Raw genomic sequence first — 14,182 nt, forward strand, 5'->3', positions numbered from 1 at the left:
AAACTGTACCTGGGAGCAAGGATAGTCTTACCAGAAAGTGGCCAGCCAAACTTCCAAAGTTATGCCAAACAACTTGGATGTGGTTTGGTAAAAAATGATTTTAATCAAATGATCTGAATGAAAATAGGTTTAAGCTTTTGAATCTTTAGGAAAAGAGGCAAAAGAAAGCAAGATATATGATTTTAAAAAGCAGAATAATAATTTATTTTAGGTGGTATTACATTATATATCCCTTTACCATTTCTCCTTATGATCTTGGTTCTATTTAGCATGGCTAGGTGGCTTTGTAAGACCAAATGACCGGCATTTCTGCTGCTGTTACCTTAATGACCAAGCAGTTCAAAGTAATATCACTTGCAACGTTGTGGCCTAGTTGGGATTTCTTTCAGTGTTGACGCAGAGGGCTCTTGGTTCAAGTCCCACTGTAGAGACTTAAGCAATATTGTCTCATTTGACACTCCACAATGTAGGGGGGAGTCCTACATTGTCCAAGGAGCTGCTTTTCAGATGACAGCAGATGTGCCCTTTTCTGATGTAATCCTGTCTGTTTCGCAGCCAAATGCAAACGACTGGTCTTGTCTTGAAGGAGAGCAGAGAATGATCACTTGTGTCCTGCCCAACATTTACCCCATTTAACATTAAGAATCAATAATAAGTATGTTTCCTAGTTCTGATGAAAAGCCATTGATCTGAAACTTTATGTCTGTCCTTCTTTCTACAGACTTGACCAGCCTCAGATTTATGTGTCTCAGTCTCTGATTTTATTTCCAATTTCCGACCTCTGCAGTTTTTGTTTTTCAACAATTATCAAAGCTTTGTGTATAGGAGTGCCCTCATATAAACTGGCTGCAGCACATCCTACAATACCATTACTGGACTTCAAAGATACTTCATTGACTGTTAATCAAGCATAGGTCATGCATGGTGGTATATAGTGTAAGTGTGAGTTTGATGTAAAGCAACAATAAGCATCATCACTTACTGGAAGGAGAGGCACAGGGGGGAGAAGATAGCTTTGGTAGTCCCCAGCCTTTCATGTTGTAAGCTGAAACACGAACGTAGTACACAGCACCCTGATGGTGAGAGACATATTATTATAAAAGTTGTTTAAGAACAAGCAGAAGCAGACTGTTCAGCCCCTAGTATCTATTCCATCATTTAACTAGATCACAATTTTTTTTACCACAGCATCACATTCCCGAGCTAACCCCATGAATTTCTTCCCATCCAAAAATCTATCAATCAATATCTTGAATATACTCAGTGACTAAGACTCCACAGACCTCTTGGGGACAGAATTTCAATTCTGAAAAAAGACATTCCTTCTTATTCGCATTCTGAATGGGTACCTCTTATTTTGAGATTGTAACCTCTGGTTCTAGATCTCCCAACAAGGAGAGATATCATTCCTGTATGTGTCTCTTTGATTCTAAGTGCCTTGAATACCAGTTATGTATTTATCATTGAGATCACATCTCTTTCTTCTAAACTCAAGAGAACAAAATCCAGACTGTTTACTTTTGCCTCAGAGAAAATACTCCATCCCAGATATCAATCTACTTGACACCTATAAAGTATTATTCCATCAGTTTTTGCTGGGTTCCGTGTCAGGTCAGTATTTCAATGTTGATAATGAGGAAAGGGAAATGGTTACTGAGAAAAGGCAGCTGTCAGGAGTAGAATCGGGAGAGGGAATATTTGGGGAGGGATGGAGAGTTGGATTATGGTCAGAGCAGAGGGCAGTGCTTCTAATTTCTAAGCTTCCTTAAAAGCCAGAAAATTTGCTCCAACAACTGAAAAATGCTAATTGCAGCAGGGACCCCGAATGGCCAATTAAAAGAAAGGTGGTGAGCTAGAGTTAGATAGCAGAGAAACAAATCCTTCGGCCCACTGAATGCATGCCAACTAACAAGCATCATTTACAGTATTCACATTTTATTATTCCTACATTCCCATCAATTCCTCAAAGTTCTACCACTTAACTACAGACTAGGGGCAATACACAGTAACCAATTACCTACCAACCTGAATATCTTTGGAAAAACCCAGAGAAGGCTATAGGGAGAAAATCTAAACTCTGTTTAGGGAGTACTACTACAAGATAGGCAACAGCTCCACTAGCTGCATTACTGTTCATAAGATGATAAGAACAGATGATAAGGAGCAGAATTAGGCCACCAGGCCCATCAAATCTGCACCACCATCCCATCACTGCTGATTTATTAACCCTATTCTCTTGCCTCCTCCTGTAACCTTTGACACCCTCACTAATCAAGAACCTATCAACTCAATGACTTGACAATGAACTCCACAGATTCACCACCTTCTAGCCACAGAAATTCCTCTTCATCTCCGTTCTAAAGGGACATCCTTGTATTCTGTGGCTGTGCCCTCTGGTCTCAGACTCCTCCACTATAGGAAATATCCTCTCCATTTTCACTCTATCTGGGCCTTTCAATATTTGATAGTTTCAATGAGATCACTCATCATTCTTCTAAACTCCAATGAGTACTTTAACCCTTTAATTCTTGGGATCATTCTCATGAACCTCATCTGGATTCTCTCTAATACCAATACATTCCTTTCTCTCTAAGGGAGATGAGTGTCCTTGATGATAAGTTAGATAGGGATTAAAAATTTTAAGTGATTATGCCCAGAATTGAAATTTGGACAAAATGACATGATCAGATTGCTTGGCATATAATTGTTACCTCTTACTGTTACAGAGTAAGTGATTATTATATTTAAATTAGACAAGAACTATTTTTAAAGAAAGCACTTGATTTACTTTCAGTGCTCAGGGATGGGGAGAGTGCTTCTGACTCTACTCCTTCCATCTCTAGGGAGCTGCCACTACCTTTCTACTAATCATGGTCTTTCCTCACACTGCAATTGGTCCAGTTCCCACACCTCCACCTCTCACTTACCAACCAGGTGAAACCAGCCTCAAATTTACAAGCACCTTTACAAGCACCCTGACAAGAAATAAGGATATTAACAAGATAGTGACTACAGAATATTTGCTATAAAGAATTTTTATGACTATTTTCTAATTTCCTCCTCTCCTAATAGGAATTAATTTTACAGTTCCATGATTGTTCTTCCCTCTGGCACTCTCTCCAAAGGCAGGAGCAAGAACCTTGAATGATATTTCACTTCTTCACCAAAGATCATTAATATTCTCTCCAGCTCTCTCACATCTCTCCATCTCAAAAATTCAGAAACAGTCGGTGGTTACCTCTGTTTTCTGATAAAGATTTTATCTTCCTTTGACACCATCTGGAGCCCCAGATGGTGCTTTGCCTCCAACTACTTTGAGGCACTGATTGCTCTTTGTTCAAGTATATATATGTGCCTTAAAAGAGAAGTATTGGATGACATTACAGACCAATCTAGTAAGCTTGAGTACTTACTTCAGAAAGATTCCTCCACCAGATACGTTTTCATCTTTCAGCACGTCGCAGGGATCATTCCCCTGTGCCCACCAACCACCCTCTTCTTATAGCTTTTCCTTACAACCCACAGGAAATGCAACTTGCCTTTTCACCTTTTCCCATCATCCAGGGACCCTAGCAGTCTTTCCAGGTGAAGCTATAATTCACTTGCACTTTCCTAATCTAAGGAAGTATTGGATGACATCACAGTTGCTTCTCAATCTAGGGTACTGATTTTGCTGTTTACAATGTGATCTCATTTACATCAGCGAAACCAAATACAGATTGAGTGATCGCTTTATGGAGAATTTACATTTAGTCAACAGGGGCAACCCTGAGCTTCCTGTTGCCTGCCATTTTGATTTCCCATCCCATTTCTACATTCACCCATCAGCCTGTGGCCTCCTATACAGTCACAGTGACACTCAATGCAAGTCGCAGAGAGATTCAGAATAGAAACTGGCCCTTCAGCCACTGAGTTCATGCTTATCATTTGATTAGTTGTATTTGATGTTTAGAAATGTTAAAAGGTAGCAAAATTATAACCTGCAGTAATTTCAAACAGGAAATTCAAATTCCTCAAATGATTGCATCCTGGTTTTGTTTGACTATCACTTTGTCTTCTCATGCTGACCAGGACTGCCATGGTATAAAGGCTGGGAATTTGTTAAATGTGTTATGGAGTTATGGAGACATAGAACACTACAGCACAGAAACAGGCCCTTTGGCCCTTATAGTCTATGCAGAACTATTATACCGTCATGTCAGCTGGACATCGCCGAACTACCCATCCTTTGGGGAAAAGTTCTTCTGCACCAACACCTTTGACTACAAGTCCATCAGGCAGTTGTCAGTGCGGAACAACCTGCAGACACTGTAGGAGAAGGACTTGATGGACACTGTGGGGTGGTTCCTTGAGTAGACAGTCCAGACCATCCAGCAGAATGCTTCTTCATCAGACCTCACCAACAGACAAGACCCTGATGGCTGGAAGTGAGAGGGACCCTCCCTGTCAGATCCTTTCTGCATGCCTGAAGCATCACTCCCACCACCCACTACCCGCAGGATGACTGTAGTGGGGAAGAGACAGTATCTCACCTCTTTGTGCACTGTGGGTTTGAGAAGAGGGTGTGCAGAAAGATGCAAGGACCAGTGCTGTGATTCATCCCGGCAGCTACATGACAGAGGACGTGTTGATCTATGGGCTGTTCCCAGAGACACACGCCGAGACAAATACCAAGTGCTGCTTGCAGATAATTAATTATTTAATGATACAGTGCAGAGGTCCTTCCAGCCCCTCAAACCATGCTGCCCCAGCAACCCCTGACAAATCTGATTAACCCTAACCTAATCACAGGTGAATTAACCATGGCCAATTAACCTACCTTGTACATTTATGGACCGTGGGAGAAAACCAGAGGACCCAGAGAAAATCCATGTATTCCATGTGGATTCTCCTTACAGAATGGCACTGGAATTTGATTCCGAACTCTGGAATAGTGTTGCGCTAACTGCTTTGCTACCGTGGCGTCCTTCAGAGGAGGTTGCCAGAAGTGAGGTGAATAGTCAATGTCTAGGACCTGAACCTAATGTCATACGAAGTTAATATGTCTTGATATTTTAAGCAAGCTCAATAAACAGTCAATATATAAGGTAAGACATATGAGAATGAAATGGGTCGCAATGATAATTGATCTTCAGAATGAGAGTGTTTAACAACCTAACTCTGTTATTAATTGACATTATCACCATTGATTCAGTGAAAGATGCCTCTTGGTTTGCCTGAAAATCGTTGGCCTGCCAGCACATCGAGATTTCCGTGGAAGAATGCTGCTGACTGGGCACATTCCAGGTTGCAGGAGTATGTGCTAAGGGACGCACTGAAGCTTGGTGCAACCACAAGAGCTCAGAAGGGAAGGACCATAGGGCAGGATTCCTCTGCTACTGCAAAGGGACAGGCTGGTTGGGTGAGGAAGCACCTTAATTATTATAGCATCCCAGGTGGTCACATGGGTTATTGATATGTAGGAATTTAATTGAACAGTACAGAGAGTATTGACAATGAATGTAAAGTATAAAAAGTCAGTACATAGTTTATTCCTGAAAATTTTTTTTAAAAAAAATTCCTCCCAGTCCCATTTTGCACCAGGACCATAGCAGTCCATACCCCTCTCATCTATGTACCCTTCCAAATTTCTCTTAAATATTGAAATCAAACCTGCATCCACCACTTCCGCTGGCAGCTTGTTCCACCCCCTCACCACACTCTGAATGAAAAAGTTCCCTTCATGTTTCTCCTAAACATTTAACCTTTCATCCTTAACCCATAACTTCTAGTTCTAGTCTCACCCAACCTCAGTGGAAAAAAGCATGCTTGCATTTACCCTATCTACATATCTCATAATTTTCTATACCTCTATCAAATCTCTCCTCATACTCATAAGCATTAGGGAATAAAATCTTAATCTACCTCAACCTTCCCCTATAATTCAGGTTGTCAAGTCCTGGCAATACCTTTGTAAATCTATAGAAGCCCAGACAGTCTCCTTCACCTTGTCTGTTAGAACAACCTCATGTCTTCTTTGAGCCCTCCTGATTTTCTTCTTATACTCAAGTAACTCATTTGTTCCTTGCTGTCTATACCTGGTATGCACCTCTTTCTTCTTCTTAACCAGGGCCTTAATATACAGTATCTCAAAATGCAACGTCCCTAAACTTGTTAACCTTGCCTGAACATAAAAACTTTGTATTCTCAAAATTTCCCTTTTGAAGGCCTCCCATTTACAACCACACTTTAGCCAGGAAAAAAAAACGTCCCAATCCACACATGCCAGATCCTCTCTAATATCATCAAAATTATTCTGTAAGGTTTTCTCAAACATTATATAATGGCCCTACTGGAGACAGGCAACACTGGACTTCTTATTGGGCATGAGGGTGGGCAAGTGACTGTAGTGCCCTTTGGAACCAGTGAGCATAATTCTATTAGTTTTTAAATAGTTATGGAAAAAGGTGGGACTGGTCCACAGATTAAACTCATAAAGTGGGAAGCTTTTAAGAGTGATATAGGGAGAGTTCAGGAACATTTTATTCCTGCTAGCATGAAGGACAAGGCTGACAAAGTAAGGGAACTCTGGATTACGAGGGATATTGAGGTACGCTCAGGGAAAAAAAAGAGGTATACAGTATGTCAGGTATAGGCAGGTGGGATCATGCAGAACCCTTAAATATTGGAGATGCATAAGTAAATAAGAAGGCATCAGGACAGCAAAAATATGTGAGATAGCATTGACAAATATGATAAAGAAGAATGCTAAGATTCTGCTAAGTATATTAAGAGTAAAAGGGTAGGTAGGTTGAGAGTAGATCCACTGAAGGATCAGGATGGTAATCTATGTGTGGAACCAAGAAAAATGGGTGAGACCTTAAATGAATACTCCACTATATTTACCATGGAGAAGGTCATGGAAGCTGAGCAATTAAAGGTAATGAACAGTGATGTATTGGAACATTTCCACATTACAACAAAGTAGGTGCTGGTGGTCTTAATGCATATTAAAGTGGTAAATCCTCTGGGGCTGATGTATATACTAGGACATCGTGGGAAGTTAGGAAAAAAATACAGGGGTAGAGATAGAAGAAGAAGAAAGCCCTTAACTCCAAGTGGTGTCATTGGGATGCTGTCATGATGGCATTATTTTTAGCAGGCTTTCTTGTTTTTACAAGGCCGAGTTGCTAGCTCGACACTCAACCCAGCACAGATGGAAAGCGGGCAAGGGAGCCAGCTGGATTTGAACTAGGGAGCCTTCACTTCGAAGTCCAGTGCTGATGCCACTACACCACCAGCCGGCCACAGGGGTAGAGATATTTGCATTATATTTAGGCATGGGTGAGGTCCTGGAAAATTGGAAGATGGCTAATGTTGCGCCTTTATTTAAGAAGAGCACAAGAACAACTGTAGCAGAATTACTAGAAGGGGTTCTGAGGGGCAGGATCTACTAAACTGAAACCAATCAGCTATATATGGTTTGTATTTCTCCATTCCTTGCCTGTTCATGTGCCTACCTAAATGGCTTTAAAACATTACTATCACCTCTGTTCTACCACTTCTCTTGGCAGTGCATTCCAGGCATCTACCACAATGTATAAATATTGGCTTTAAAATTTTCCCTTAAACTTTACCCCTCTCATGTTAAATTTTATGGTATCTTAATTTCTACTCAGGGAAAAAGATTCTGACTACCACCCTATGCATGTCTCCCATAATTTTATATATTTCTGTCAGATTACATCTCAGTCTCCAACGTTCTAACGAAAGTAATTCAAGTTTGTCCAACTCCTTATAGCTAATACTCTCTAATCTAGCCAATATCTTAATGAACCTCTTCTATACCCTTTCTAAAGCCTTTTTATCCTCCCTATACTGTATAGTACACACAGTACTCCAAATGTGGCTTAACTAAAGATTTATGCAGCTGAAACATGACTTGTCAACTTTTATACTCAGTGTTCCAACTCATGAAGGCAAGCATGCTGTATGCCTTCTTTATTTTCCTATCTGCTTATGTTGCCACTTTGAAAGAACAATAGATGTATACTCCAATATCCCTCTGTACATGGATGTTCCTAAGGTTCCTGTACTTCTACAGCTTCTGCATCATCTTATAGCAGTTTGGATTAAGTTCCATCTGCCATTTCTTCACTCAGATGTCTTAACTGATCTAGATCCTGCTGTATCGTTTGACAACGTCCCTTGTTATGCATAACTCCACCAACTATCATGTCATTTGCAAACTCACTAACCAAACCATCTATATTTGCATCTAAGTCATTAATATATTTTTCAAACAGAATTTTGTGGAACTCTGCTGGGCACAAACCTCCAGTCACAAAAATATCCCTCCACTAATACCCCTCAACTTATATGAGCAAGCCAATTTTGGATCCAATTTATCAGATCACCTTGGCTTAATCTTCTGGATTAGTATACAGTGAGGGAGCTTGTCAAATGTAGTATTAAAGTCCATCGTCATCTTCTCTAAAAAATCAAGCAAATTTATGAGATAGGACCTCTCCTGCACAGAATCATGCTGACTATCCAGAATAAGTTCATGCTTTTCCAAATGCAAGTAAATATTGTCCCTGGACTCTTCTCCAGTAATTTCCTTTCTGATGATGTAGAGCTCAATGGCCTATTATTTCCTGGTTTGTTCCTGTTGCTCTTAAACAAATCAACAACACTGGCTATTCTCTAGTCACCGTGATAGACCGCGGCTAAAGATGATACAAAAGTTTTTGTTAAGACTCTAGCAATAACCTCCCTTGCTTCTCTGATTATTATGGGATAGATCGCACCGCGCCTTGGGGGCTCATCCATATGTTTTTCAAAACACCCAACACCTCTTCCTCCTTAATAGCAACATGCTGTGGAATATCAACAGACATAGAACATTGAACCATTCAGCACAGGACCAGGTTCTTTGACCCACGATGTTGTGCTGAACTGATTAAGCTAGTAATCAAATAGTTTACTGAGGTATATCCTTCTGTCCACTCAATATTCATATCCTTCCATTCTCTGTACATCCATGTGCCTATCTAAATGCCTCTTGAACACCTCTATTGTGCTCAACACCACTACCATCCCTGGTAGCGCATTCCAGGCAACTGTCATTCTTTACAAAAAGCTTGTCCTGTACATTTCCTTTGAACATACTCCCTGTCACACTAAATGGATGCCCTCTAGCATCAGATATTTTGACCCTGGTAAAAAAGATACTGGCTGCGTACTCTATCTATAATCTAATAAACCTCAAGAAAATTTCTCCTTAGCCTCTGCCACTCAGAGAAAACAAGCCAGCACTTCCCTGAACTCACCATCATCCATGTCTTTCTCCTTGGCAAACACTGAAGCAAAAAAGGACTTTATTCACTTCCTCTGTCCTCTGGCTTTACACATAAACTCCCTTACCTGCCACTCCATGAGCCCCTGCATTCAGCACATCATTAGCTGTAACTTCCGCTGTCTTCAACGGGATCCTATCACCAAATACATCTTAAACTCCCCTCTACTCTCCACCTCTGCAGAGATCACTCTCCCTGTTATTCTCTTGTTCATTTGTCCATCCCCACTAATCTCCTCCCTGGCACTTAGCCCTGCAAGTGGAAGAAGTGCTACACCCTCCTATTCACTGCCTCTCTCACCTCTGTTCAGGGCCCCAAACAGTTCTTCCAGCTGAGGCAACACTTCACCTGCAAATCTGTTGGGATCATCTATTGTATCCAGTGCTCCTGATGGGGCCTCCTAAACTTTGGTGAGATCTGATGTAGATTGAGGGACTGCTTTGTTGAGCATCTTCACTCCTTCTGCAGCAAGCAGGTTTCCCCGATACAAACCATTTTAGTTCCAATCTCCTCATTCCTATTCCGACATGTCAATCCCTGGCCTCCTCTACTGACATAATAAGGCCACTCTCAGGTTGGAGAAGCAACACATCATATTTTGTCTGGGTAGCCTCCAACCTGATGGCATGAACATCAATTCCTCCAACTTCCAACAACCTTTCCCTTTCACCATTCTCTCTTCTTCCACTCCTCACTCTGGCACCCCTCTTACCTCTTCTCCTTACTTGCCTATCACCTCCCACTGGTGCTCCTCCTCCTTTGTTTTCTACCAAAGTGCACTCTCCTCTCCTATCAGATTCCTTTCTCTTCAGCCTTTTATCTTTTCCACCAATCACCTCCCAACTTCTCATTCATCTGCGCCCCCCCCCCACCCACTTGGCTTCACCTGTCACCTTCCAGCTTATGTTCCTTCCCCTCTCTCCACCTTCTTATTCTGACTTCTTCCCCTTTCCTTTCCAGTCCTGATGGAGGGTCTCAACCAAACAATGATTGTTTATTCTTTTCCATAGATGCTGCCTGACCTGCTGAGTTCCTTCAACATTTTGTATGTGTTCTAGCATCTGTAGAAATTTTTTTTGTATTTGTAACTCCCTTCTTTGACTGCTTTGTCCTTTCCCTAGCTACTGTATTGTTCTCTCCCTACACATATGAAATGCCTTGGAATTCTCCTTGCCAGGATATTTCATGGCCCCTTTAGTGTTCCCAATTTCTTGCATAGGTTAGACTGTAAGAACATAAGGCACTCTATCAGAACTCTTCCCATTTTCCTTTATATTTCTCAAGGGCTGTTCCCAATTTCAGTTTCCTACACCTTATATACTATATGCTTCCTTTTGCATAGCTGTTGTCATCTAAGGATTTTGAACCTTGCCATCCTATCTTTCACCGTCACAGGAACGTACTGGTCCTGAACTCTAATCAAGTGACCTTTAAAAGTTTTTGACATATCTAATGAGGATTTACCCACCAAAAAACCTTTAACCTCTCTGTCATATCTGAAACACTAATGACCTGAAATGTTGAAATGCCATTCCTTCCCATCTCTCAACCTAGTTTCTGTAATGGCTACAAAATTGTAGTTTTATGTACTAATTATGTTCTATAGGTCAGTTGTGGAGAGCGCCCTCTTCTTTGTGGTGGCGTGTTGGGGAGGAAGCATTAAGAAGAGGGACGCCTCACGTCTTAATAAGCTGGTAAGGAAGGCGGGCTCTGTCGTGGGCAAAGTACTGGAGAGTTTAACATCGGTAGCTGAGCGAAGGGTGCTGAGTAGGCTACGGTCAATTATGGAAAACTCTGAACATCCTCTACATAGCACCATCCAGAGACAGAGAAGCAGTTTCAGCGACAGGTTACTATCGATGCAATGCTCCTCAGACAGGATGAAGAGGTCAATACTCCCCAATGCCATTAGGCTTTACAATTCTACCGCCAGGACTTAAGAACTTTTTAAAAGCTATTATTAATGCTTTTTGAGATAGTGATTTAGATGCATATCATATTTTTTACTGAGTTAAGTATTGTATGTAATTAGTTTTGCTACAACAAGTGTATGGGACATTGGAAAAAAGTTGAATTTCCCCATGGGGATGAATAAAGTATCTATCTATCTAATTCATGTTCTAAGCACATCTGTCTTACTCATTAAAATAAATACACTTCACACCATCAGTCTTACGATGTTCAATATCCTGGCTCTGCCTGTTTTTCTTTTTAGACTTACTTAAGCAAGCTCTATCTTCTGTTCAATCACTCTTCTTGCTGATCTACTACTTTGGTCTCCATTCCCTGCCGCACTTGTTTAAAACCTCTTGAACAGTACTAGCAAGCCTCCATAATCAAGGACCAATCAACCCCCACTTTAACTATATCCAATGAATTGGCCACCTCAGCCATCTGTGGCAATAAATTCCACAAGTTCACCACCTTCTGGCTGAAGAAGCTTCTCCTCAGCTCTGTTCTAAAGGGGTTTCCTTCTGTTCTGAGACTGTGCCCTCTTGTTTTAGACTCTCAATAGTACTGGAGGCATTCTCTCCATGTCCACTCTATCTAGGCCTTTCAATATTTATTAAGTTTCAATGAGATTCCCCCTCATTCTTCTAAACTCCAGTGGGTATGGGCCTGGAGCTAACAAATGTTCCTAACACATTAACCCTTTCATTCCCAGGATTATTCTCGTAAACCTCCTCTGGACCCACTCCAGTGCCAGCTCATCCTTTCTTACATATGGGGCCCAAAAGTGCTCAGAATACTCAAAATGTGGTCAACCAATGCCTTATAAAGATTCATCATTACGTTCTTGCTTTGATATTCTAGTGTAGAAACAAATGCTAACATTGCATTTGCCTTCCAACTCAATCTGTAAATTAATCTTTAGGGAATCCTGCACTAGGACTTTCAAGTCCCTTTGCACCACCAATTTCTGAATTCACTCCCTGTATAGAATATAGTCCATGCTCTTACTTCTTCTACCAAAGTGCATGATCATACATTTCCCTACATTATATTCCATCTGCCACTTCTTTGCCCATTTTGCTAACCAGTCCAAGTTCTTTCCTGGACTGCTTGCTTTCTCAACACTACCTCCACCTATCTTTGTATCATCTGCAAAATTGGCCATAAAGCCAGAATCAGAATAAGTTCCACAAATTTATCACTCGAATATGTCGTGAAATTTGTTGTTTTGCAGTAGCAGTGCACTGCAATACATAATAATAAGCCATAAATTCCAATATATAAATTTAATTAAATATGTAGTGCAAAAGGGGAAGAAAAATAGTGAGATAGTGTTCATTGTCCATTCATAGATCTGATGGCAAAAACTGTTCCTGAAATATTTAGTGTGTGTCTACAGACTCACATGCTTCCTTCTTGATGGCAGCAATGAGAAGAGTGCATGTCCTGGGTGATGGGGGTCCTTAGTCAGGAATGGCGCTTTTTTGAGACATTGTGTTTTGAAGATGTCCTCAATGCTGGAGAGTCTAGTGCCCATGATGGAGCTGGCTGACTTGACATCTTTCTGCAGATCTTTCCAATCCTGTGCAGTGTTCCCTCCATATCAGATGGTGATGCAACCAGTTAGAATGTTTTCCACGTACATCTCTAGAAAATTGTGAGTGTCTTTGGTGACATACCGATTCTCCTTAAACTCCTAGTGAAATATAGCCACTGTTGTGTCTTCTTCGTAATTGTACCAATATGTCAGGTTCAGGATAGATCTTCAGAGATGTTGACACTGCTGATCCCTTGATGAAGATAGGTGTGTGTTCCTTTGACTTCCCTTTTCTGAGGTCCACAATCAATTAGAAACATAGAAAACCTATAGCACAATACAGGACCTTTGGCCCACAAAGCTGTGTCGAACATGTCCTAACCTTAGAACCAACTAGGCTTACCCATAGCCCTCTATTTTTCTAAGTTCCATGTACCTATCCTGGAGTCTCTTAAAAGAACCTATTGTTTCTGCCTCCACCACCACCGGCGGCAGCCCATTCCATGCACTCACCGCTCTTTGCATAAAAAACTTACCCCTGACATCTCCTCTGTACCTACTTTCAAGCACCTTAAAGCTATGCCCTCTCATGCTAGATAATTTAGCCCTGGGAAAAAGCCTCTGACTATCCACATGATCAATGCCTTTCATTATCTTGTACACCTCTATCAGGTCACCTCTCATCCTCCATTGCTCCAAGAATAAAAGGTCAAGTTCACTCAACCTATTCTCATAAGGCATGCTCCCCAATCCAGGTGACATCCTTGTAAATCTCCTCTGCATCCTTTCTATGGTTTCCACGTCCTTCCTGTAGTGAGGCGATCAGAATTGAGCACAGTACTCCAAGTGGAGTCTGACCAGGGTCCTATATAGCTGCAACATTACCACTTGGCTCTTAAACTTAATCCTACGACTGGTGAAAGCCAATGCTTCATATGCCTTCTTAACCACAGAGTCAACCTGTGTAGCAGCTTTGAGTATCCTATGGGCTTGGGCCCCAAGATCCCTCTGATCCTTCACACTGCAGAGAGTCTTACCATTAATGCTATATTCTGCCATCATACTTGACCTACCAAAATGAACCACCTCACACTTATCTGGGTTGAACTCCATCTGCCACTTCTCAGTTTTGCATCCTATCAATGTCCCGCTGTAACCTCTAATAGCCCTCCACACTATCTACAACACCCCCAACCTCTGTGTCATCAGCAAATTTACTAACCCATCCCTCCACTTCCTCATCCAGGTCATTTATAAAAATCACGAAGACTAGGGGTCCCAGAACAGATCCCTGAGGCACACCACTAGTCACCGACCTCCATACAGAATATGACCCATCTACAACCACTCTTTG

The 14,182-nt window shown here is 41.4% G+C and overlaps 1 protein-coding gene across 1 annotated transcript in view; it reads right to left on the reverse strand.

Annotated features, from left to right (window-relative positions):
• The window catches only part of LOC140718998 (ankyrin repeat and fibronectin type-III domain-containing protein 1-like), a 207,932-nt gene that overhangs the window by 33,894 nt on the left and 159,856 nt on the right, over positions 1-14,182 (reverse strand). The window contains exon 7 of the mRNA XM_073033307.1: positions 983-1,073. Coding sequence (XP_072889408.1) covers positions 983-1,073 — 91 coding nt within the window. The remainder of the gene's footprint in view (positions 1-982; positions 1,074-14,182) is intronic.

Source organism: Hemitrygon akajei, chromosome 31 (assembly GCF_048418815.1).
Source record: "Hemitrygon akajei chromosome 31, sHemAka1.3, whole genome shotgun sequence".
In the NCBI taxonomy this organism is placed as follows: Eukaryota; Metazoa; Chordata; class Chondrichthyes; order Myliobatiformes; family Dasyatidae; genus Hemitrygon; species Hemitrygon akajei.